This window comes from Stigmatopora argus, chromosome 10, assembly GCF_051989625.1.
Source record: "Stigmatopora argus isolate UIUO_Sarg chromosome 10, RoL_Sarg_1.0, whole genome shotgun sequence".
NCBI lineage: Eukaryota > Metazoa > Chordata > Actinopteri > Syngnathiformes > Syngnathidae > Stigmatopora > Stigmatopora argus.
Window position 1 is genome coordinate 7,244,570 of NC_135396.1, and position 24,556 is coordinate 7,269,125.

General features: G+C 38.7%; 3 protein-coding genes across 4 annotated transcripts; 1 reads left to right on the top strand and 2 right to left on the bottom strand.

Annotated features, from left to right (window-relative positions):
• Positions 1–391: 391 nt before the first annotated feature.
• On the top strand, positions 392–9,457 carry golim4a (golgi integral membrane protein 4a). Its single transcript, XM_077611997.1, has 16 exons — positions 392–938; positions 3,129–3,203; positions 3,384–3,433; positions 3,586–3,639; positions 3,732–3,882; positions 4,172–4,254; positions 4,688–4,771; positions 5,014–5,196; positions 5,268–5,549; positions 6,283–6,545; positions 6,677–6,753; positions 6,841–6,893; positions 7,160–7,378; positions 7,500–7,568; positions 8,209–8,295; positions 8,649–9,457. The coding sequence occupies exons 1-16, from the start codon at positions 752–754 to the stop codon at positions 8,760–8,762; spliced, it is 2,031 nt and encodes a 676-aa protein (XP_077468123.1). The 5' UTR covers positions 392–751; the 3' UTR covers positions 8,763–9,457.
• A 489-nt stretch (positions 9,458–9,946) lies between these two features.
• Positions 9,947–14,496, bottom strand: LOC144083849 (uncharacterized). The gene is made up of 7 exons (XM_077611975.1): positions 13,610–14,496; positions 12,914–13,043; positions 11,514–11,607; positions 11,043–11,170; positions 10,828–10,970; positions 10,544–10,741; positions 9,947–10,425 (listed from the first exon to the last, which is right to left on the bottom strand). Exons 1-7 carry the CDS (start codon positions 13,618–13,620, stop codon positions 10,308–10,310), a joined length of 822 nt encoding a protein of 273 aa, XP_077468101.1. The 5' UTR covers positions 13,621–14,496; the 3' UTR covers positions 9,947–10,307.
• A 366-nt stretch (positions 14,497–14,862) lies between these two features.
• Positions 14,863–24,556, bottom strand: serpini1 (serpin peptidase inhibitor, clade I (neuroserpin), member 1). 2 transcript variants are annotated; one of them, XM_077611974.1, is made up of 10 exons: positions 24,429–24,556; positions 24,155–24,241; positions 19,283–19,561; positions 18,894–19,124; positions 18,631–18,825; positions 17,123–17,327; positions 16,305–16,402; positions 15,770–15,856; positions 15,569–15,658; positions 14,863–15,447 (listed from the first exon to the last, which is right to left on the bottom strand). In XM_077611974.1, the coding sequence occupies exons 3-10, from the start codon at positions 19,551–19,553 to the stop codon at positions 15,371–15,373; spliced, it is 1,254 nt and encodes a 417-aa protein (XP_077468100.1). In that variant the 5' UTR covers positions 19,554–19,561; positions 24,155–24,241; positions 24,429–24,556; the 3' UTR covers positions 14,863–15,370. The 2 variants fall into 2 exon arrangements, with proteins under 2 accessions (XP_077468100.1, XP_077468099.1); XM_077611973.1 differs by lacking the exons at positions 24,155–24,241; positions 24,429–24,556 and having other exon boundaries at positions 19,283–19,658.

Here is a 24,556-nt window from a genome sequence, read left to right on the forward strand (position 1 = left end):
GCTTGCATGGGTTTTCTCCGGGTACTCCGGTATCCAAAGACATTCACGGTCGGCTGATTGGACATTCTAAATTGCCCCTAGGTATGAGTGTGAGCGTGAATGGTTGTCCTTTGTCTCCTTGTGCCTAGCGATTGGCTGGCCACCAATTCAGGTCCCCCGCCTCTGGCCCGAAGTCAGCTGGGATAGGCTCCAGCACCCCCCACTCCCCTAGTGAGGATAAAGTGGTTCAGAAAATGACATGGAAAAAATATGCCTAAAAACAATGACTGTCGTACAGCTAGATCTTTTTAACTGACTTCTCTTAATACCAATGGCTAAAAGGTATTCTTTTAGGGGCGGGACTATATAAAGGATTTTTTTCGGGGGGCGGGACTTCCCGTTTAGTACGCAGTCGGTTGGCAGGAATCTACCGGGTTGACACGTAATGCAAGTTATAGGTGCCATGCAGGCCTGGTTGATTTCTGTTTTGACTTTTTTCTGCAACATTTATGTTGCTTACGACGGTGACTTTAGTTTGTAGCAACATCCGTGCAAACTCACAGTCGTCAAAATCGAGGATCTGATCGGACGTTTTGAAGTGAAGCAGGAAGAACTCCGCAAGTGTTAGATTGAAGGAAAGTAGCAGTGTTTCTCCTCTGCTTGGAGATGTTTCTGGACTGAGGAGGGTAAAATTGCGTGTGGAGTCGGGAAGTTTCCAGCGGCAGAGACGGAGTTGACTCGATCAAGCGGTGGGGAGGGGCGAGGGTACAACATGGGAAACGGCTTGTGCTCGCGGAGGCAACGGAGGATTTTCCAATGTCTCCTGCTCGTCACCGTGGTCTGCGGAATGATGTACGGCGGAATGGTGTCCTACGAGATGCACAAGGAACTTAAGAGGACACAAGCTATGGCGCAGAAGTATCAGCAGCATCAAGAGTCTTTATCGGCTCAGCTCCAAGGTAAACACAATCGGTGTCGTGGTTGCTTGCGCGTGACATGTTATTGCAGGAAACTTGCTTAAACAATCTTCTTTTCTGTTTGGGAATTGCCCTGCGCAGGCGATCGCATGTCAAAATGCAATTTGGTGGGTAAGAATAATGACACTTTTAAAGTTAAATCTGAGCGTAGTGTACAATAAAACTGGAATTCGGGGGAAAAAGTTGGGTTGTAGTTCATCTTACCTGGCTGTTTTACTCATAGCTCACTTTAAACTGCTTCACACAGAGATAACAATAAAGGGCAAGGTAATTATCAGCATTTTTTGTCATGCTTTTTTCCTTCTACAACTCTTTTTTTTTAATTTCCTTTGAACATAAGAATGATGACAACAGTAATTAGTGATGAATGATAGGTGACAACTCTAAAACCCCAGAAAATGCTGGCTGACTGGTTCTTAAAGTGATCTCTATAAAAAAGACATTTCAGACTGAATAAAGTTGTAGTAACTCAGCCGGAAGTGTACTTAAATCTAGTCTCATGGTTTTTCACTCAAAGAGAGATCACGACCTTGGTCTCGAGGGGCCATTTAATCTCCTGATAGACCAGGTTGGGTTTTAATTAAGAGCTCAACTATCAGCTAAGAAGATTGTCCGTCTTTTACCCGAAGAGGTAGTGTATGTCGTTTATTGCTTAGTACAGGACTCAACAAACACCCTCATACACACGCGAGTGTAATTTGCACTACACGGCACTTTATCTTAAGGTCATAAGGTCATTCAAAAACATCTGTTGCTGTTTGACTTAAAAAGCAGGAGGAACAACTTTCTTTGTTATTTATTTTTTCACAAGGTGAAACAGTTCCTTAATGTGTATATAACATTTCTGTGACATGCATTTATTCAAATATTCCAAATATGATAATATCATATAATTGGGCCGTGGCTGGAGGTCCCCAACACATTGTTTCTGTCACTTTTGTAACCGTACTGTTTATTGGCTATCCTTCCTTAATGGAAGAACCTCGTTTGGCATAGGCAATACAAATGTAAACATTTTACGTTAAGCCCTGGAATTGCTTATCATTTTTGACAATGCCTATTTGGAAAGATTGTATGTCTTAATAATTCACCAACAGCATTTTCTGTTAGACACAAAGGCCTAAAAGAGTGTGGTGCCCGTTAGGCAAACTCCAGCGATTGTACCGTCATTGTATTGATGGGTGTTTTAAGTGGGTCAACTGTAGCAAATGAGCATCTGATTCCCTAGTATTGATCTGATTCTGTTCCGTTAAATTATTCTAAATCGTAGCTGTACTGAGTATCATTCATTCTTTTGTATGTTTATCCTCACAAGTGTCGTAGGGGTGCTGGAGCCGATCCCAGCTAACTATGGGAGGTACACGGGGGTACACGCTGAACTTGTTGCCAGCCAATCGTAAAGTACATATAGAAAAGCATCCAGGAACACAACACTAAAAAACTCACTCTTTAAGTACTATAATGGACTTTTATATAATGGACTTTTGTGTTCACGTTGTGGTATTGATCACAGAACAGTGATACTGCTTGTGTAAGTGATATCCATGATTGGCTGTTGATTGATGGGGTTATGTGGAGGGTGTCGTAAATATACACATTTTCACACATCAGCACTTTTGTATTTATGAACATGCCCAATGCTGTGACTGGCAGTACTTGGTCTGTAAGGCACCAGCCCACTCAGCAGATCCAATCATCCCCCTATCTAAACTAATAGACCTCTAAATGTCATCTCTACAGTGTTGCCTTGTTTCACACTCTGCTAATGCAATTTTATCAGACTGTTTTGGAAATTGGTCTGAAACCTTGGCATTTTATCGCTAGTGGTTCCACAACAGATAGGACTGTGTGTACAATATGCACTCTGTACATTTTTATTTTAGTATAAATAATCCACATGCAGTGGTCATATTGTGGGCGTGTCAAAAAATGTGGAATTCATGTCAAGTATGTATTTTAAATTCAGATTTCCCCTTCATTGTGAGACAGGCAATCAATCAGCACATTTACAAACTGATCGTATGGCATTTGCTTCTATCAGTCCATTTGAAGTGACACGGGAGGGTAGTTTGATTTTTTTTCCTTCCCAAACCCGTGTGCTTTTCGCTCAACATTAGAGCCAGAACATTTTGCCTTGTACCAACATTGCAGTCACTATCTTTATATTTGCAGTGGTCTATGAACATCGCTCAAGACTGGAGAAGTCTCTTCAGAAGGAGAGGTTAGAGCACAAAAAGGCCAAAGAAGGTGGGGCAACTAATATGTATATTTACTTGTATTTCATTCTCATCTCGCAGATACAATAATTACATTATGTGGATTTAAATTTAGTATTATCAATTTTACCTGTGGCAGCTCTAAAGTGAATATGTTCACTTTTTAAATAATTGTGGTGTTATTCAATAAAAAAGTTTTTCTCAATTGCAGATTACTTGGTGTATAAAGTCGAATCACAGCAATCACTAAATAAGGAGAAGGTATTTGATTTCTCTTTGAGCAAGTAAATCCTTTTGTTGTCGTCTTAAAATGTTTAAATTTTGTATTCAATATGGGTCGTACTGTTTCCCTTTGGTCAATGTGTATGCTGAGAAGTGTGTTTTTATAACATTTTGTTTGTGTGATCACACAGCAAGACTCCAGCAGCAAACTGAGCTCACTACACGTTCAAAATCAGATGCTCAAGGTTTGCTTCACCCTGAAAAACAAAGACTTTTATACTTAGGAGTAGTATATGAATTTAAGTAATGACTATGTTTGCCTGTGATCTTTTCCCAGAACCAACATGAAGACCTAAAGAAGCAATATTATGACCTTCAGGAGCAGCATCAATTGGAAGGAAATGATCACAATCGGTTGTTAGATGAGCATCGAGAGCGCTATGAAAAAATGCAGCAAATCAAAGACACAGAGGCCACCCAACTGAAAGGTGCTGATTTCAGTTACTTCAATGCAACGCATTGAAATGTAACACTGACTCTTTAAAATCTTAACAATTCTGGTGGAATGTTAGTCTTTCCTTCTGCCCTCACACATCTAGAAAAGCAACCACTCCCCCACGATCCATCTAAGGCTAATTGGTGCAGATGAATGCGAACATTTTTTTTAACTAAAGCATACTAATTAGGGACAGGGTTATAATTTTTTGTAAGAAATGTCAGTATGTTGTTTAAAAATCGAAATATTGCCTTCTTAATGCCCGTTGTTTATATGTACAGATAGTGTACTTAACCTCAGAGAGGAAAATAAGCAACTAAGGAAGGCACATCATGATATTCACATGCAACTGCAGGATGTTCAGGTAAGATTTCCTATACACCTACTTTAATGGTTTCCTTCTTCTTAATCAAATATTGGGCTTTTAAATATAGGATGGCGATCACTAAATAGTTTATTAGGAAATGTATCAGGCTAGTCTTGTTTTATAAGTTTTACAATAGTAGTATTACTCAGCGACATCTGCACTTGACAAAATATACAATAGTAGGTTATTTGCTGCAGAATATTTACTTTCCAATTCGCATCCAAATTACGTATTTACACAAAATGAAGATTTTTGGCATCATCAAAAGCCCAGAAGTTACACTAATCTCAAGCAAATCAGGCTTTGGTTGAACATTGCCTTTAAAGATATTTGGAAAATTCACAACTCATCATGTCTTTAAAGCTCTTTATTTGTGAGTTTATTACAGTTATTGGTAATGGCCTCTATTAGATTGTACCTGTGTGTTTAGGTGAGACATCAAAATCTGAAGACAGCGCACGATCAGATCTCATTGTCACTGGAAGACCACAAGAATGCACTAGCGGCAGCTCAGGTAGGCAAACAATTGACTGAAAATGGATTCTTCCAACACATCGCTATTGTATTACATTGGTCATAATTTTTTGTAATAATTAAGGTTTTATATAAAAATAAAGAATAAAATAAAAATCTCTCCATTGTAATTTTTATTTGCAGCCAGCCTGATTTTGGCTAAGGAATACCTCTGTCCTCTTGTGATAAGTTATTTGTTGCTGTTTTTTTTTAATCTCCTGTGGTCTTGTCCCTGCACTTTAGGTACAAGTAAATGAATACAAAGAGCTAAAGGACTCCCTCAGCAAAGCACAAAACTCAAGACCATCTGAGCAAAACACTGTTCTTCAGCAACCAGATCCCATGGTTCGGCAGAATATCGTATTGGTTCAATCAAACAAGGAAGTTGCCTTCCTAAAAGGACATCACCATGTTACAGAGTCCAGAGTAATCAGATTATTATCTTTTCTTATCACTTACCTGAGCTACATGTTGTGTTAACATCAACATTTTCTCAGTTGGACCAACACGAAGAGAAGGCTCCTGTTCAGGTCCAGGTCCAGCCTCACCCTACAATGTTGCAGCACACTTTGTCAGAAAAAGAGGAGGACAGTGACGCGGAGCAAAAGAGAGAGTTGGCTGAAGAGGAGATGGCCCAAGCAGGACAGCCTCAAAAGCTAGAGGAGGACGACCAGGACCAATTGCAAGAGGCTCAACGGGACGAGGAGGAGGAAGGCGAGCCAGAAATGGAGCATTCAGATGAGAACGCCGTGGACAGACAGATACATCAGCCGCCACAAGTCAGAATCAGTTCACTTATTTTACATTCCCTTTAATTAAACCGTGTGCGGTCGATTGGTCGCCGGTCGATTGGTCGCCGGTCGATTGGTTGCGGTCTTTTGGTCCCCGGTCTTTTGGTCGCGGTCTTTTGGTCGCCCCGACCGCGACAACGGGCGATCAAAAGACCGGCGACCAAAAGACCGACGACCAAAAGACCGGCGACAAAACAAGGTAAAACAACACGGTCTACGCATCAATAAAAGCCAACAATGGCCATGAGCAGTTTCCCTGAGCCGACGTGTGAGTGTATAAGAGTTTGTATATACATGCGTTGTCCCTTTAAGAAGCTATGTCAGTCAGGGTCTTAACAAGTTCTCCAACAAAAAACAATCAAAGTCCGGGAAATTTGGAGCTTTTCTTTAGCCTAATAATTACTAGGGCATTAAGTATGACTAAATAGTAATTCGCAGTTTGTATTTAGGGAATTTGAGCAACGATTTAAATGGTAATTATCACTTACCTTCCGGGCGACCAAAAGATCGGCGACCAAGAGACGGGCGACCAATTGACCGTGTACCAATTAAACAAAGCTCCCATGTAAAACAATCTATCATCCAATTTACAATATATTTTCTTTTTTTATCTCCAAGTAGTTTGATCTGATTCTTTTCTCAAATAGAAATATCTGTACCTACTGGTGTCTCTTTTTTATCATCAGGTTCATATAAATGTTTTGTATTTTTTTGCAAAAAGGATTTCCAGCCACTGCAAGAGGCGCACAATCAGATGGAGAGTGTCAAGTCCGCTTACGAGCAACAGAAGGAGCAGCAGCGCCTTGAGGCTCAGAAGGCTGAAGAGCGCCGAATGATCCAGATGCGACAGGACTCGCTGCAGGCACAGAGAGAGATGATTCTAAAGGAGAGAGAAGCCAAGCTAAAGGAAGAGCAGGAGAGGGAGAAGCAGCAGCATCAAGAGGCGGATCGACGGGAGCAGCTGCTAAGAGAGGAGCACGAAAGGTCAGACCAAATCACGGTTCATGGAAGTCTTGTGTTTCGAGGAAATTCACATTTAACCAAAACAACAAATTACATTTCATTAGACATTTTCAGAGCCTTGAGATGTGCTCTCTTTTATTTATTTTTTTTAGGAAGAAGACAGACTATGAAAACATGGAGCACAATGTAGATGAACAAAAAGACCACCATGACATAAATAGTGAAAAAGGTAAAACAGCATTAGTGACAACTATTCATGCGACTTTCAATTTGTCAGAGAAGGTTATTCATATTCATGTCATTTTTGTTGTTGCAGAGAAACATTCTCTTTTCTTAAACAAGGATTTGAAGCTGCCGCAACATCTGGGGGTGACCACTTTTATTCTGGCTTCTGTTATCTTATGTCTTAATTTTAGTTATTATTATGTACTCATATTTTCGAAATCCAATTCAGTCCATGAAGAACGACCAAAAACAACCCAATAGTTTTTGTGACATATTTTTCATATAAACAAACGCTTTGTTAAAGAGAAGTTAGCTGAAAAAAAATGCTCATCTCAAGCATACGGGGGAATTTACAACATTTTCTTAAAAAACGGTAATGTAGCAATTGGCATACTGTCGTTCTACTTTAGGGGGCCATTGGTGGGGGGGAGCTGGACCCCGAGGATGACCCAAACAACCAAGGAGAGGACGAGTTTGAAGAAGCCGAGGAAGACCAATCACATCGCAGGGTCAATGGGGATGAGGATATTGTGGAGGAAGAAGAAGAGGGGGAGGAGCCTGCAGCACGTGCCCAGCATGAAGACTCACACCAAGACCACCATCATCCTGCTATGGAAGACGAGCTGGTGGTGAGAAGAACTAGAATGCACGCAAAGAGGACTGACGGAGACAATTATGCTTAAAAGGGCAACATGTTGACTGTGACTTTCATCTGTGTGGGCTTTTGACATCGTGTTTGTGTCTGTCCAGATTGCTGGGAACCCAGATCAGCAGGAGGACAATCTAGATGATCAGTATCAGGAGGAAGCTGAGGAGGAGGTGTGTGACACCACTAATATTTGTTCCATGATGTGTAAAATGATCTGGTTATCGAGTATTTTTAGACTTTCTCTAGGTTTGGAATTGATTCTTAGAGTTTGATGGAAAAAGGAGTAGTATATTTTTTTACTTAAAAAATCTCTCTCAAAAAGAGCTGCTTAACATTGCAGTCATCTGCTTGAATTGAAAATGCATGCTCAATAAGTGTACACATTGGAAGCAAAGCAGTATATGAAGCTCTTCTACTCACTTACTTACTTTTTAGATGCAACTTTGGTCATGAGCAACACATATGGTGAATCATCGACTAACAGAGGATATTTTAAATACAGTGAATAAAAATAGATGAATCAGTCAACGCAAGTACACTTCCCAAAGCAGGCATGGCATGTGCGCATTAGCAAACAGCAATTCACCTATTTGGATTATGAAAAGGCCGTTCGTTATCAATGAGAGGAAAGGAATTATCCCTCCATCGCCTATTTTTAACAGTTTCAGGAGATCTTTATTTTCTAAATATTTCATGGCCCTTCCTCATTCGACAGTAAATGTTATGACTTTTACAAGTTATAATCCGTTAAGTGGAAATCCAAACGCTTAAATTGTTTTACTACATTTCAAGCAACCCTTTCAAAAACAGGCACAGGAAGACTTTGCCGGTGGGGAGAAGAAGGAGAGAGAAGAGGAGGCTGGAGAGGATGCTTACAATGAGGAAAACTTAAATCAGGTTTGTTTATTGGCATATACTTTTCCTAATTTTGTTGGGTCGACATTATATTGTCATGACTAAAATCACAACCAGCAGAAACTAAAAGTCATGTTTGGGGGGAAAATTGTCGTCACATCTCTCATGCTGTATAAAACGTATCATGTCTAAAAATAAGGCATGCAGCATTTCATACCCATGTTAATGATAACATATTGCAAGGGGGGAAAAAAAGAAGCAAAATTACCAAGAAGTTGCATATGAAATTTGAAAAGAAGTACAAAATACAGTAGTCTGTACACACAATGGCAGCTTCTGTTTGCAAAGCATATCTTCATTAAAATGTTAATTTAAGTGAATGTATTAATATGTAGGGACCAAACAAGGAAGAAGCTCAAGATGTTGAGGAAGAGAACTACGAGGAAGAGGAAGCTGAGGAAGAGGGAGCTGCGGGAAAGAAGGGAACCGGTCGACGGGGAGAAATGTAAAAGAAACATAAACACTGAGAGGTTCTTCCTCGTTCCCAAAAAGAAGGGCAACAGCCATCCAGTCAAGACTCCAAGGACGATTGGGATCGAACTCTGGAAATGGAGAAGACTTGCTGGAATTTATTTCGCTTTCACTGTGCAATTGGACAGATGGTAACGTGGAGAGGTTTTTTTTAATGCTGTATAATGGTTTTTTTTTTTTAATAGTCATTACCTCTTGGTTGGTTTAAATGCGCCATTTGCAAAGAATGTACTTTTATGCAGTTGACTGTAAAGTAGAAAAAGATTCATTAAGTTTTTGTATCAAAAAACAACGGTTTAATGTACAACTGGGATTCCAATCAGTCAACTGCTTGTTTTTATTTATTGTTGATTGATGGTGATGCCTTTGACAATCATGAATGGTGCAACTTATACTTATGTCAATATGTGCCTTTCCAATCTTATGCAAAGTCATTTCTCCATGTATAATATGTGACGACTGAGGTTACACTTTGCAAATTCTGACTGGTGCAACTGATAAGTATTAAAAGTTACTCATCAACACCTCTCATGCAAGTCTGATAACAATGTACACTAAAAGTACTTGCTGTCTATTTGTATATTTTTCAGCTGTATTTTATTCAAAAATGCAATATTAATTATTTTGTTTGTCAAGTCTGTATTTTTTCTGGAGTAAAGAAGAATTCAGTTTATTGATTGTCTTGTTAATTGATTTGATTATATTTCAACATTTTATTCTATTAGATCACATGTGTCAAAGTGGCGGCCCGGGGGCCAAATCTGGCCCGCCGCATCATTTTGTGTGGCCCTGGAAAGTAAATCATGAGTGCCGACTTTCTGTTTTAGGATCAAATTAAAATGAAGAGTATAGATGTATATTAAATTTCCTGATTTTTTCCCCTTTTAAATCAATAATTGTAATTGTTTTATCCATTTTTTCTGTGTTTTTAGTTCAAAAATCATTTTGTAAAATCTAAAAATATATTTTAAAAAAGCTAAAATAAACATTGTTTTAGATTTATAAAAAAACTGAATATTCAGGGATTTTAATCCAGTTATTTTAATCCATTTATAAAAACAAATCTAAATATTATATCTGAAATGGTCCGGCCTGTCTGACACCCTTGTATTAGATGGTATTTTTTTCAGATTTTATAATAAATCTGTGGAGGTGCTGAAGCCTATCCCAGCCAATTAGGATCCCTGGAAATCCCTAACAGAATGTGTGATGCAAAAATGATGGACGGATTAAACATATCCTATTTCTAAATGAAAAATGACTTTATTGCATTTCCAACCATAAAATAAATGCAAACAGCCATGTAAACAGGTATTTCTGATACTGCTATAGATATGCATGTTATGCTTACCCTTCTTAATGTTCTCTCAGTTTCAGTAAAACAAACTTTTAACATGGCATGACCATAATGTTTAAACATCCAATTCCCTGCCAATGCATTAGTGGAATGGTGGTTTTGGCATAAGTTGTGGCACACTTCTGGTATTTTTTTCCACCTAGTCACTAAATGTTCTGGTAGGCTTTCACAAGATGTTGCACATTCTTGCAATTCGTGGGAAGTGGAGACGAGTGTGTGTTTGGTCTCCTGGCAACAACGGGACCCCGTCCAGCGTCTCAAGGTTTGGCAAGGAGGAGAAAACTCTGTGAAGGCAGACAACAAAAGATGAAAAGAGTAGAAGATGATAGGTGCTTTCATCTATTGATCTATGTATCCGATCCAATGGACCGACGCTGTGTGGACTTTAAATGGCCGGGCTACCGTGCACGATAGTCCTGAGTGAAGGTCACCGGGTTGAGGGTCAAGTTGAGGGATCGTAGAGGACTGCTCTTCAATGCGTCCAATCCTTCCAAGGAGCTGATGGCGTTCTCAGATATGCAAAGTTGCTCCACGGCAGGAAGTTTTGGCAACTGGCGTAAAGACACCAAATAGTTCTGATGCAGATTGAGTATCCTGCACCTGTAAACAGCAGCATGAAACGTGCTTGTTGATTTATTTTTGCTGGAGTCTGATATTGATGACACGTAAAGAATGCTCCTCTTTACCTTGGCAGACGAACCGAACTCAGGTTTTCGAGAGAGTTATTGACCAGCTGTAGTTTCTCCACGCGGATCAATCTGCGAAGGATGCGGACAAAGTTTTCTCGCTGGAAAGCATCCCCCAAATCCTGATAGGAGAGGTTCAGCTCCTTTGGGCAGGAGATAAAGCGGTAGAAAAAAAAAAGAAAAGGAAAAAAAAAGACAAAAGTGGCATTGCTTACCACACAGTTTTCCCAATTCTCTTTTCTTCTCTCTTCCCAGGTCTGTCCCACCTCTATCCTCCTCTTCTTCCATTGCTCCACACACAATGAATAAACCTTTCTTTGAAAAAGCTCCTCATCAGATGGCCCTATGATTAACAACGGACGCCCTTAATTCCACCACCCTACTCTTATTTTTATTCTGAATTGATCACAGCAAAATTAATTTATCCGTGTTCTTTGATGCAGTAAAAGACTTCAGGCTTCGAACATGACCACATGCAAAAATATTAAATCCATCCACATTTCACACATCCATGTTGTGTATCAACATGACACGAACACACCAGCAACTAGATTTAATTAACAGTAATTTAATGTGTTACCCAAGTTCAGAATGGGACAGATAATGCAAATTTTAACACCCCACAATATTACCAGCCTATCCATATTTGTCACCACTTGTGGATCTATGTACTGACTGTGGCACACCTTCTCGGACCCTGGGGCATGTCAGCTGATCTCCGGTGAGGTCACATTGAGGCAGGTGATGCCATGAGGAAAACCGGAAACGGCTGGAAGGAAGCTGTGTCCAAAGTAAACAATTTAAAAAAAAAAAAAAAAAGGTGCAAATGAGTGAGGCCTCAAATAACAACATGTTCATGAAATGCTACTACCTGGTGGCAAAATCATTTAATGCACAGTCAGATAATATTGTACCCACTCAATCAATCAATACTATACCGATTTTTTTTGCTTCAAAAAACTAATATGGGTAATGATGAATTAGCTGCACTATTGGCAAGAAAAATACACAATTAATTGCATTTTCAATATATTTTGATATGAAAAATGGAAAGCAGACTTGTAAAAAAAGTAGTACATTTATATATGAAGAATGAAAGGTGAATAGATACCGCTGAACATGTGCGTACATGTAAAGAAAACTCAAAATATACATACTTCTTGTATGATCCATCTCCTCATTTGTAATGGTTTTGGATTACCGTATTTTCAGGACTATAAATCGAGCACAGATTATGATGGTTATGATGTGTCCTTAGGCTACAGTTATCTTAAAAACTGTTACGTTAACAGATTCCTTTTTGGCCTGTTGTTCTCCATTTTACTATTGTTACTTTAACGCACGTTTTTCTTGGTTTCTGATAAAATAAAAAAATGCCAGCCCAAAAATAGGACCTGTGCAACTTATACTCAGGTGCAACTTAAAGTCCGAAAAATACACATTGACCTCTCCGACCCCTGAGTAGATTTCGGTGGCTTTCAAGAAAAGAAAAAAATCTTCAAAAAATAATAGACTTGTTAAAAAGTAAGAACTGTGCTTTAATATCTAATGATTAGACTTTTTCGATGCAACCATTATGCAAGGGATTGTCTCGTTTTTGGCTCAACGGTAAATGGAATCCTTTGTCGACCTTTTCAACCTCCCCGTGTAACTCTACACCGTTGCCACACAGAAAATGATGCCCTGCACCATTTTGCTGCTGCTTTGCACTGAACACAAGCACGGACAAAATTTCATCCAATAGTTGTGTAGCTCTCCCACTTTTAGCAGCGAAATCAGAGCCAATGGTGTGGGAAAAAAATCATACAGCAATGACAATTGGACGATATACTTTCTAAGAGTGGATTTTGTCTCAAGTAATGAGCCCAATACCATCAAGTCACGTAAAGTAATGTAAGCATAATGCATGGTAACATAATGCACTGTAACTGTATATTGTTTAGGACTAAAAATATCTTTCCAAGCAAGGACGAAGGAGGGAGGATCAGGTAAAAAAAGGAAAAGAGTAAAAAGATAGAAGCACAGTGTGTTGGAAAGCAGTTAAAAACACTGACTGAATGTATTGGTGTATGTTTGAACCACTTACAGGTGTCGAAGCAAGTCCAGAATCAGGACTCTGGTGGACGGAGGCAGGCAAATGTGCCACACCGAGCTCGGAATAGTTGGATAAGTGGGATTTGGGAAGACTGTTGCTGAGAGTGTTCACACCTGAAGAACTGAGATGAAGAGGAGCACATCATGTTCTTTGAAATAGATGCTCTGGTGTCCGCGGTGAACCCGACCACCTACCAAGTGGTTGAGTTACAGCCTCAGACACCTGAGCAGGTCTGCCACTGCTTTATAATACTGTGTTTCCTCTGTATAATTGATTGAAGTGAATGCAGAACACTAGATGTCCCAATTATCTACCAACTTCATGGCCTGCTAATGGTTCAGAGGTATAATTTTCCAATTACGTCAAATGAATTGGCTTTACACTGAGGCTATCCATGCACTATAAAAATCTAAGTAAGGTAAAATTCATACTTTTGCTTATCATATTACAATGAATTTAAGCACGCTTGCACAATTTGCTATCAAATGGTGCCTCAAACATGCAGTCAATATTCAAAATAAATTATACTGATGAATTACAGGTGTATCCAATGAGCCAATATTGTAGTTTGCCTGTTGCCAACCATCATTAAAGTTAATTCTACTTTATACACAGTCAAAATATAAGGTTAGGGTTAATCTATTTATGCAGACTAAGTAAAAAAAAGATGTGTTGGTGTTTTCTCACCTTTCTGACATGTCCCAATGGTGTGCTGGTGAATTCGGTCAGCTTTTAACAACACATTGCCAGGAGTTCCATCAGGTTGTGCGAAGGTGCAGCCGTGACCCATGGAGGCGCTTTTTCGTGTTGGCGTTCACTGCCAGCCAGCCAGTATCCTTCTACTCTTGAACTGCCCCAGTCAGGTGAGCCTAGTGCTACAGGAGTGTCGTTCCAGTGTGTGCGTTGCTTAGCAGCCATGTTCAGGCAAGGAAAGTAGAAAACATGACAAGGTTGGAACAGCACGCATAATCAATCTGAAAAATAATCTCATTTGACACTTTCATTATCTTACCTGGGGAGAAATGAGAGGAACTGAGCGTACAAGTAAATGTTGTATTTTTACTCAGTAGCCGTGTTTGTTATGTATAATGGTCCGTTTCATGTCTCAGGTTACTGGAGGCCTCCTTTTCACAGACTTTGTGTCCACTATGGTCCTTTTATTATTCTTGTGGTTTAAGGAACTAAATCCACGAACTTGAGGTGAGATTCAAACATTTACAACATTTACAACAGTATTGAGACATTTCCCTATCACTCATTGAGAGTGGTTACTAATTACTAATATTGTTTTTAAGAGGATTTTGGGTGGATTTAAACCATCATTGAAAAAGTGTGACAATTATTGGTCATACCAGTTTGATTCAAGTAAAGCAGGAATGATGTAATGCAATAGAAATGGCCCAAAATGTATTTTTATGGCGGCATTGGGTTAATATTTAAAATTGTCCATCCGTGTGAGTCTAAATGTTATTATTTATGTCTGTATGTTATGTGTCCTGTAATTTACACCAATTAGTCCTGTGCGCACTCCTGCTTGAGCCCAGAATGACCCTTAGGACTACGTAAAGTCCACAAATGGATGGATAAAATATGTATTTAGAATAACAAAAATTATATCAGTTGTTTAGTTTATTTATGTGCATTTTAGGTAAAATGCTACTTGGATTACTAGATGTTAGTATACTTCAAAAAATGGAGAACATAGAAAATGGAAGGCAAAGACAAATGTAAAGTTTAGAATAATTTATCTTTGTATTGAGTATAAGAGTGTATACAGCTGGTGCTATTGTCTCCTCAAATTTGTACAGCCCAAAATTGGTGCAGTGGACCTTTTTCATTGCGACAGAAAGCCTGAGTTGGTCTCTATAGCAACTCTGCAGTCTCCTTAGCTCACCTGTGAGAGGCCCAGCAAGGTTTCATCAACCACTCAATGTGATAAGGCATTTTATAGTTCTTCGGCAGTTTAATGAGGTACCTACTATGTAAAAAAACAAAACAAAACAAACAAACAAGATTACGGCGTGTAGGATGTTCATTACTAAGACAGATTTTTGCCTGTTTTAGCCACAATAAATACTGAGCATATACTATAGAACACTGTGTTGTTAATATTAATGAAAACATAAACAAGCTCCAAATAGTTTTTAGCATGTTAAAAAAAAGATAAGACATTTGTGTGGATTCTGTATAATGCAGATGAACTAAATTAAAGCTCTGCATGAATATCATGTGTAGTCACACAGAATTCTCGCCATTACTACTAGAGTATTTACAATTTAAATCTTTGCCTGTCTCCATCCATAGCTTTCAGTATCAAAAACATGTATTTTTTTTCTGAATATAGAGAATAATCAATACTAGATGCCATTATAAAATACAGCTGAAGGTGGGAATCGATGAAGTGCGATTAATTTGTTTGTTTGAGAATACATTTCATCATGTTGGGGGTTACATGGAGTCAAAGTCATGGTCATTAGGGTCGATGACTTCAGGGGTCAGAACCCTGCCCATGAATAGGATAGATCCTGGAAACACACAAACGCATAGATATGGATTATGCTTTTCTGTTCACACACAACATTGTGATGTTTTAGGTTACAAACAAAGATGAGCACGAAAACATAAACCAAAAAAATCCTAACATACCTGTTCTCCGGTTTCTGATGATGAAGAAGAATGGGTGATCGGCCATTACTTGTGGGTACAGCACCAGAGTCCTGGTCTGAGCAATCATTCCTACAGGATAGACCGAGATAACACAAAAACAAAAACATTGCTTCTTGCCTCAAACTGTATACTAAGAGTTACTCGTTCTTAATAGTACCAGGGTAAGGTAATGGAGTCTACCTGATCCGACAGCTCCCTCCGCACCCTCCTCAGTCACCTCCAAGTAGGCTTTCTGCACTGCTGTGCCAATATAAAGCTCTTTTCCATCTGAAACAATCGACAACGACAAAACAAAGATTCTAACTTGCATTTGTCGAACTACACTGTAGGGGCCCGACAAATATTATTTCAAAATACATAAATTGTGTGTGTACACACTGATTCACTGAAGAAAGAACAGATTGAAACATACAAAATTAGGATATTTACATCATTCTTTCAAAGCGGCTGACAAAGTATCTTTCCCTATGCTTCCATAAAAAAATGTGTTTCTCTCATTGAATCTATTTTTACAAGTTGATGCGACAGTTTCAATAAGCCCACTCATCGATAGTTCCCTTGGTTACCTCAGCAAGTACAGCAACCTACTTGAGTGCAGCAAATCAATTCATAAAGAAGTAACATTAAATACATACCTATTTATTTTGCAGCTTCACAGTGATTTGTTTTAAAGGTCATTCTATTAATCATGCTTCAAATGTTTCATAAACCTCACCTGTCATGGCGGAGAGATCCGCATCTTTGCTGAAAATACTCTTTATTCCAAGCTCCTGAAGAGTGTCTTTAAGATCCATTTTCTGCTCCACTTTGAACCTAAATGATGCAATCGCAACATTATGAAAAACGATATTCTCACAGGACGATGCAGTGCAATCCTACACAACTGCAAACTACAGCATGTGTGTATGTACATATATATACATATATACATACATATATATATACATATATACATACATATATATATATATATACATATATATACACATATATATACATATATACATATACACATATATACATATATATACATATAAATATATACACATATACACACACTATTTTCATTCCTTGGCTTTTGACACACCCTGATTCTATGCTGAGGAACACAAATGATTAATTTGGGATTCATCTAAAAAAAGTTATGCATACAACCTGTATGACATCAAAACTTAATATAACAGCCAGCAACAGTGGAGCATTTCAGAATTCAAGTAATTCAACAAAATGACTTCACATCCAGATTATTAGCAGATAATGACAGACATATTTTGAAAGCCTAATTTGGGTGTGCAAATGATGCTCTGATCAGTGTAGAACAAAATCCTGACATTGTCGCAAGAGGACAAACTGTAATTAGATTGGTTAAAGAAACATTTCTAGGACAGTACTTTTGAAGATAAAAAAATTTATTTACATTGAAGCCCAGAGTCTGAAATCTCAACAGAGACAAGACATCCAGTAAAGTACTATATGAAAGAACACCCATTTTGTGACAGAGCTCTTGTATTGCAGAGATAAATGAATTGTTACCTAGGCAGATAGACCTCCACCTTCTGCCGTTTAACATTGTTGGCCCACTCCTCCAGCAGTGGTGCCTTGATGATGGGCTCGAGAGAAGCCAGCGGCACTTCCTGCCTCGGCAAGATGATCATCATGGACATGTCGTCCCCCTCGTACGCTATCTCTAAGACCTGGTAAACACCTCCAGCTTCCTGGGAGCCGTCGCTGAACTCACCTTGAGGGAGAGGATTGGAAAACAAGGCGTGAAATAAACAAGTTTAAAACACACACGGAAACAAATATATGCAGTAATGCTTAAGCCGGTGAGTTTTCTAAGTAAGAACTCGCACAGATAAAAACCTCTTCAGGCACATTGGATGACAGCAGCAGTATATCATTTTGTGCAATGTTTCGATAAGGTACAAGAAAATAAAAGTGCCTGAAAACACAGAAACTGTGATTCCAAGGCAGATAAACACCTATATTTGGCAAATGCAACCACCATCAGTCACATGGGACAACAGTAATCAAAATAGCTCATGCTTTGGGAATGCTCCATTTAAAAAAATACCAGTTTAAAACAGACATACACATACACACTCACCATTTAACAGAATTAGATAAAGTTGTGTTTCTGCATTCATATCATAAAAAAATATCTCATTAAAACACATTTAATTTCTGGATGACATAGTGGATCCAGGAGGAAGCAAAATATATATTTTTTAAGTTTGATTGAGATCAGCCACCCCCCTTTTAACATCAAAAGAGGTGATACCATTGGTGGCAGAGAATGCGAGAGTTTTATTTAAATATAACACATTTTCTTTCTCTGAGGATCTGCCCCTATTTTTCAAACCTCTCACATGTTCAGTCAACTCTCTACAAATAGGCACGAACACATCAGCATGTGAGCAGCCTGGGAATGTTGGCGATAGCAAGTGCGCAATCTCACTGCACCAAAATAGAGCAGCTGAACCAACTTTGGAAATGATGCAGTGAGAGGTTGATGTAATTTCCTTTGGCAGCACCAAAAAATACCCCAAAATAATGTAAGGTATATTAAGCAAGCCTAAATAAGTGATGTTAGGACAGTTGCCTAGAAGATTAAAAACCAGCAAACGAGCCAATTCAGTCTATTTTCCATATCTCCCTTCTCCAACACACATGCATGAAATAATTTGTGTTGTTATTAGGCTTCTGGAAAAATTGCTGAGTTGTTGATTGTTAGATTCAGATGAGTTTGACAAGGGGGACGTGGGAAACAGACCGGATTGGTGTCCTTGAGGATCAGAGTTGGTGACCCATGCTCTCGAGTATAAAATAACTCCTAAAGATCCTCTATGGAAAGAAGATTGCATTGCTTTTCTAAAGCTTTGTTTACGCATTATTTATCTATTTATTTGTCAGTAGTGAACTGGTTCAGTGATAATTCACGCCATGGAATATCAAAACAACAAGAACAAAAAGATAAAAAATAGTGATAACCTTGTAACATGGAAATTTGGTCAAGTATTATGTAGAATGAAAGTTCCCACCATAGTAGAAATCTCCCTGTTGGTACATCATGAGTGTCTGCACTTCAGAGCCGTCATCTCTGGTAAAAGAAAAGGTCCTGGTGTTTTCTGGTCTGAATTGATTCTTCCAAAAGCCTCTAAAGTAGATGGCGTTGACCATGGTCAGACGAGTGACGCTGCTGAAGTCATCAGCAGATAGAAGGTCGTGGATTTTACCTACAAAGAAAGCAGTGAGTAGAGATCATGCTCTGTATGTATCGTGAAACAAGCCTTTTCTTACTCACTTTCAGTATGATTCTCCACCCAACTGTTAATCTGCTCGGCTACCGCTTCTGATTCGCTGAAGTCAACATTCTCGACTTTGGCTCCAAAATACTTTTTCATCAGATGCAGGAATTCAGGGTTGAAAGTTATGCCCTCTTGAAGGAAGAGACTGTTGGCCAATCGGACCGTGTACTGGCTTTCATCCTCAAAGAGTGTTGCTGTCATGTTCTGGAGCAAAGAAAACTCTACACCTGAAGTGTACAAGGAGGAAAACAATCAAATTTAACTCATCCTGTCATTTTACAGTGGTGATTTTAACACTTTTATTTGTTTAATTGAAGTTAAAGTGACTCAAGGAAAATTTATCCTGACTGATAAAAATATCAAACTGTATAAACGTGCTTGTCACCTGGCGTCAGGTCGTCAAATCCTACGGCTTGTCGGATCTCCTCCCGCGACACTCCCCTGGCTCCAAGTTCCACCATGCCCAGGGCCAAGGCCACGCTCAGGGGGGAGAAAATGATGTTGTCTTGACCCCCTGTCGCCTGCAGGTGATGGTACAGTCTGACAGAAAATTCTGATGCAGTGTCCTCTGGAATGTCCGCCGCTCGGCAACCGTAGCCCAGCAACAGGATGGAGAAGAGGAGGAGGAGAGGGGAAGAGGTTTCCAGGATCCCCATTACTGCTTCTAAAAATGTCATGTGAAATGAAGATGCAAAATTGAGGTCCGGATTGACAATAGAAAGACAGGAACAGAATGAAAGAGTCATGATCAGACACAAAGAAAAATAAGCAGAAGATAAACAACAGTGGGATTCAGGATGCATAAAAAGATTAGAAGGCCAAAGAAGTGAGGACAGAAGGTTGGAATGATGGCAAGAATATGTATTTAAAAGATATAAGATTACATTATAGTGGGACGATAGTTATTGTACATAATCATAAAAAGAGATGAAGGCCAGGAGGGGGATGAATGGATCAGAGGGGACAGTAATGAAAGAAGAGAGTCAGCAAAAGAGGTTACACAGTACTTTTTATGGCCAATTTGGCACTTAATCTCCCAGCATGCCGGCTATGTTGGACAACTACCTGCAATCTGTCATATATAGCGGTAAACTAGCCCAAAATAAAGCGGGGATTAAACACCGACTCTTTAATGAAACAGTTGCATTTTATCTGTCAAGTCTTTGTGGGTAGTCTTAAAACACTGCAGCAAAAACATTAAAAACGAGATCAATGTTCACGAGTCGTTAGCTCACATTAGCCACATCTCCGCCAGACACATTTTAAATCCTTGGAGCTCAATTTGTATTCAATGGGATGTTAAAAAGACAGACCCGTGGAAACACATTTACCTTTTTTTACCACCTTAAAGTACTGTGGCTGTCTTAGTTCTCACAGTTCAGTTTAGCCTTTAAAAAAATCTCTAATTCAAGAGGCAATAACTGTTCAATAGGTAAAAACTGTCCAGTTATGGGAAAATGCAAATGTTAGCAATTGGTACATACATTTTTAGAGAAGTCCTTTCACACCAAATCCACCCAGGCATGCCATAATTATTTACTGTGGGGCACGGTCATGCTCAGACAGATAAAGGCCTTCCCCATTTTTTTTTGCAGCTAACTATGCAGACTGGAATCTGCTGGCTGCTACTTTATGCACAGGACAAACAAAGCATCAGAATGTTCAGAACAAAACAAAACAATACACTGCAACTACAATAGTACAGACCGTGCCAGTTTTTTGTTTACTGTACAGTACTTTCCTCTGATGCCCACCAGCAGGTCAAAATCGGTCCAACTCTTTGCATCCAATCACTTACAAAATAGTGGCTAGAGTGTAAACCGTTGTCTAGGCAATTCGACAATTTAAATCTGTATTTTTACCGCACTGTACAACTTTCAGAGATCCATACATATTACACAACCCTTCCATCTATCTAAACTGTTTTAAGACATGTCACACTAGCCATGTTGTGTCCTTAAATAATATTTTTTGACTACACGGTGGCAGCAATATAAACCTGCCATGGTTTGTGAGTATCAAAAATCGAGCACATATTCTATATAATCTCGTTCTTACACAACTAAGTCAATTTAAAAATCCCTTCACTGGCTGGGATTTAAAGGTAGGCCCTTATCTCTGGAATGTAATCCGGCCATTGACATTTGCTCAGTTAAAACATGATGTCAACAAGCGGCATAATCCTTACTGCCATTTAAAATCTGCAGCATGCATGCTCAAGACGTTACAGGAGTTTACTGGTGAACATGGCAGGATTACACCTGCAAATGCAGAAGCACTCACTTTGACCATTGGCGCATAAACCAAGGTTACCTAGGCAACAGCAAGTGATGGATGGAGATGAACTGAGGTGTCAACTTTACCTTCACCTAACATTCTTTTTCTAACATATCTGCTACAACAAAATCCACAAGAAATGCTGTTTGTCTTAAGTTAACAGTTGCACAAATACAGTTATTTTCTTGCTTGATTTGTTTTCAGTTTCTACAGATTTTGTGAGATTTTTTTCAGGAGTTAGTGTGAACATAACATTTTTGCATAACAACGTTTTTTTTTTTTTTTTTTCTTCAAACATTACCATCGGTAAAATAGTTTTATGACGGCGAAGGTTAAATGTGGAGGACATTTTCTATTTGTTTTTGTTTTTAATGGGGAGACTTGGAACCAATCAGCATTGTGATTTTAACCTTTAAGGCTTTGTGAAACTCATTTATGTACTCATGTACAATATATAAAATTACACATGACGTACAATAATAAAAAAATATCCAATTTTATATGACTACAACACTGCAGAGTTGTATGTTTCATTATCTTAATTAAAAAATATATACCCCTAAAAGTATAATTAAAAAATCTGTAAAATTTAAAATGATTGTATTCTTTAACTATTAAAGAGGGCAAGCAATCCTAAAAAGTATATTTTTCTCTAACCCCAAAAACAACAACATTAAATTGCTTTTACCATTTCATCTCTAAATGAGCCTGAACATCAAAACGTGCAGCAAACTAGGCCAGCTATGTTATCTGCAAAACCAAGTGCAAACCTGCCTGCAGAAAAATAAGCAGTTACAAAAGGCCAAGTGTTAAAAAAAAATCTTCAGATGTTAATTGTTCAATTGCCTGGTGCATATTTCCTTTTACAATTTAGGTGTCCTATACACCTGATACACAGTACTCGGTCAAATAAATGTATTTTTTTTGCTACCGTGGCACGAATATAAGATATGATAAGAAAAAAAAGACTGAATGTTTTTGAACCTTAAAACTGAACTATCTAATCTCCTGAGTGAGTCCTGCTTTTGTATCTGGTGAAGTTAGCCACTAGTGTGTGTGATTGCTTGCGCACAACGTATTTGGCTGCAAACCAGTCACCTAAAGTCATTTGGAATAGACTTCAGCTCACCAGCGATAATAATGATCAGCTCTGAAGAAAATGGATAGTTGTTCACAGGGATTATTCAAAACTACACCCATTCCTGGTTGCCCACGAAACAGGGGGAATCTACTCCAAAAACCGCAATTTCAGACAACCTATTTGTCCCTTAGGTAGTTAACACAGCATATTTTTTTAAAACCCAATTTAAGTCAGGCAGTAGGATGATCCCCCATTTTCACTGTACATGGAGCAGTTGATTACTGCAGTAACATCAGACTAATTTCCCCATCTGCACCACATCCTCATCTCAGTGACTTGGCTGATTGCCTCCCCTTGTTAGAAAATGACTTAAAGGCCAGTGGAACCAGTTCAAAGTCCCAGGATACTCACTGTACACTTAACAGAGGGTGAAGAGAGAGGTTAACAACGCTTTATTAATCACTACTAACAGGAGCCAGCAGCAAGAAGGAGACGAGGAGTGTGAAGAAGTTATAATTAGTGGAATTGATTGGAGGAAGGTTGAGGCATTTGATCATTCAGGGGGAACGCAACAAGAAAGGCACAGATATAAACTGATGGGAAGATGAGTAAAGCTAGTTATATCTGGATGGGGTTGCACGTTTTAGCACATGCAGTATACAGTCAAGTGTCCTTTTCTTTACACATATTAATCTGCTTACTATGACACAGCAATTTGAAGGCCTGGCCCTATGTGGTTATTTCTAAAGTTGAACAAGAGTTGGGAACATCTAGAGCACAGTGGATGGTAACAAAGGCTACTATTTGTGTTCAAATTCAGAAAATAAATCTTACATCGATAACTGTAATGTTTGATTACCTGTTAAGAAAAAAAATACAAATTTAGCAACCATCAGCATGAAATTAAAGTTTGTTTTAATTAAAGCAGCATTAGTGCATGGTATGTTGTTACAGGGTTGATTGTTAAAGCAAAGTATGTGACAGAGTGACACACATATTTGGAACTCATGGTTGTGTGGACTTAGCAAGCAACCCTGCATCGCTTGTCTGTTTGATTTTGCAAGGCTGATTTGAGACATTTAATTATTGAAATGCAATTAGTGCAGTACTTGGAAGAAATAGGCTGGAAACACACACACACACACACACATTGGCATATGCATAACAAACTTACAAGGAGGCCACATCAAATTTATTTTCTGAACCGCTTATCCTCACAAGGGTAGCTAGAGGGGGGTGCTGGAGCCTATCCCCGCTGACTCCGGGCACGAGACGGGGGACACCCTAAATTTGATGATCAAAATCCACTGGAAACTACCAATAAAATGATAAAAAATATCAAAATATCACCAGTGGTTTTTGATTGTAAAGTGTGTTAAAAAAGATGTCATGATTTTTGTTCCCATTAAAAATGAGTTGATGTAACAGCTCTTTGCTTTTGGAAATGTCAAGATATTAGTAGTTTTTTTACATAAAGTACTGTACATAAAAAATATTTAAAATAAACTATATTTTTGACAAACCATTTAAATGAGAAACACTTTATAAATCACAATTATCTTTATAAAAACAATAAATCCAGTGTCCATAGGATTTTAGATTTTAGGAGACACACATACCTTACTCTAGGTATCCTTATAATACCATACATGTAAAAAAAATTGAAAAATAAGCCTTTGATGGCAGATATGTCTTCAGAATCCATTAACAGATGCTCTGCACATGTATGCGTATGTGTGTGTGCGTGCATGTGAGGGGTGGGGACAGAATAGAAGCATGATATAACAAACTGCTGTGTAAATTGACATTTACAATGCATTTTCCATGAATTTCAACGACAAGAACCATTTCCTCAGCAAGACAAAGAAACAATAAAATAAGGGAAATATAAAAATGTACCATAAACTGACAAGCCTCACTGGTATGATGTAGTAAAGTGAATCAATCTTTTCTTCAGTCACCTGTCCAAGTATCAAACTTCCATATCTGCAAAACAATATGAAATCAGAACCTATATAATGGAAAATGTCAGCAGCAGTCGAACTATGCACGCAATATGACTAATATCATATAAAAAATGGCAGATTCCTTTTTCAAGAGTTCATTTTACGTTAGAATTTGGCCAGGTTGATCATGATATTTGGTGTTAATCAATGTGCAAGACTGCTCTTACCGATGTATTGCAGTTAATCGAGACGGCTGAGATGATGTACGCACTGTGCAAGGTCCGTCTTCTCTCCTCCAACGCCGCAGATCACCGCATGTTGCTCTACTGCAGGCCCCGCCCTCCTGCACGCCCAT

Bases quoted from the DNA above. Each gene is read 5' to 3' on its own strand.
- golim4a (XM_077611997.1), top strand. From the start codon at position 752: ATGGGAAACGGCTTGTGCTCGCGGAGGCAACGGAGGATTTTCCAATGT. The intron at 939-3,128 runs GTAAACACAATC...TTATATTTGCAG, and splicing joins TTTATCGGCTCAGCTCCAAG to TGGTCTATGAACATCGCTCA. The intron at 4,772-5,013 runs GTAGGCAAACAA...CCTGCACTTTAG, and splicing joins ATGCACTAGCGGCAGCTCAG to GTACAAGTAAATGAATACAA.
- LOC144083849 (XM_077611975.1), bottom strand. The intron at 11,608-12,913 runs GTAAGTGGTTCA...CTTTGGACACAG, and splicing joins CTGGACTTGCTTCGACACCT to CTTCCTTCCAGCCGTTTCCG. The intron at 10,742-10,827 runs GTAAAGAGGAGC...TGCTGTTTACAG, and splicing joins AGTTCGGTTCGTCTGCCAAG to GTGCAGGATACTCAATCTGC.
- serpini1 (XM_077611973.1), bottom strand. From the start codon at position 19,643: ATGACTCTTTCATTCTGTTCCTGTCTTTCTATTGTCAATCCGGACCTC. The intron at 15,659-15,769 runs GTAGACTCCATT...TCTATCCTGTAG, and splicing joins GGAGGGAGCTGTCGGATCAG to GAATGATTGCTCAGACCAGG. The intron at 15,448-15,568 runs GTATGTTAGGAT...GTGTGTTTCCAG, and splicing joins CATCAGAAACCGGAGAACAG to GATCTATCCTATTCATGGGC.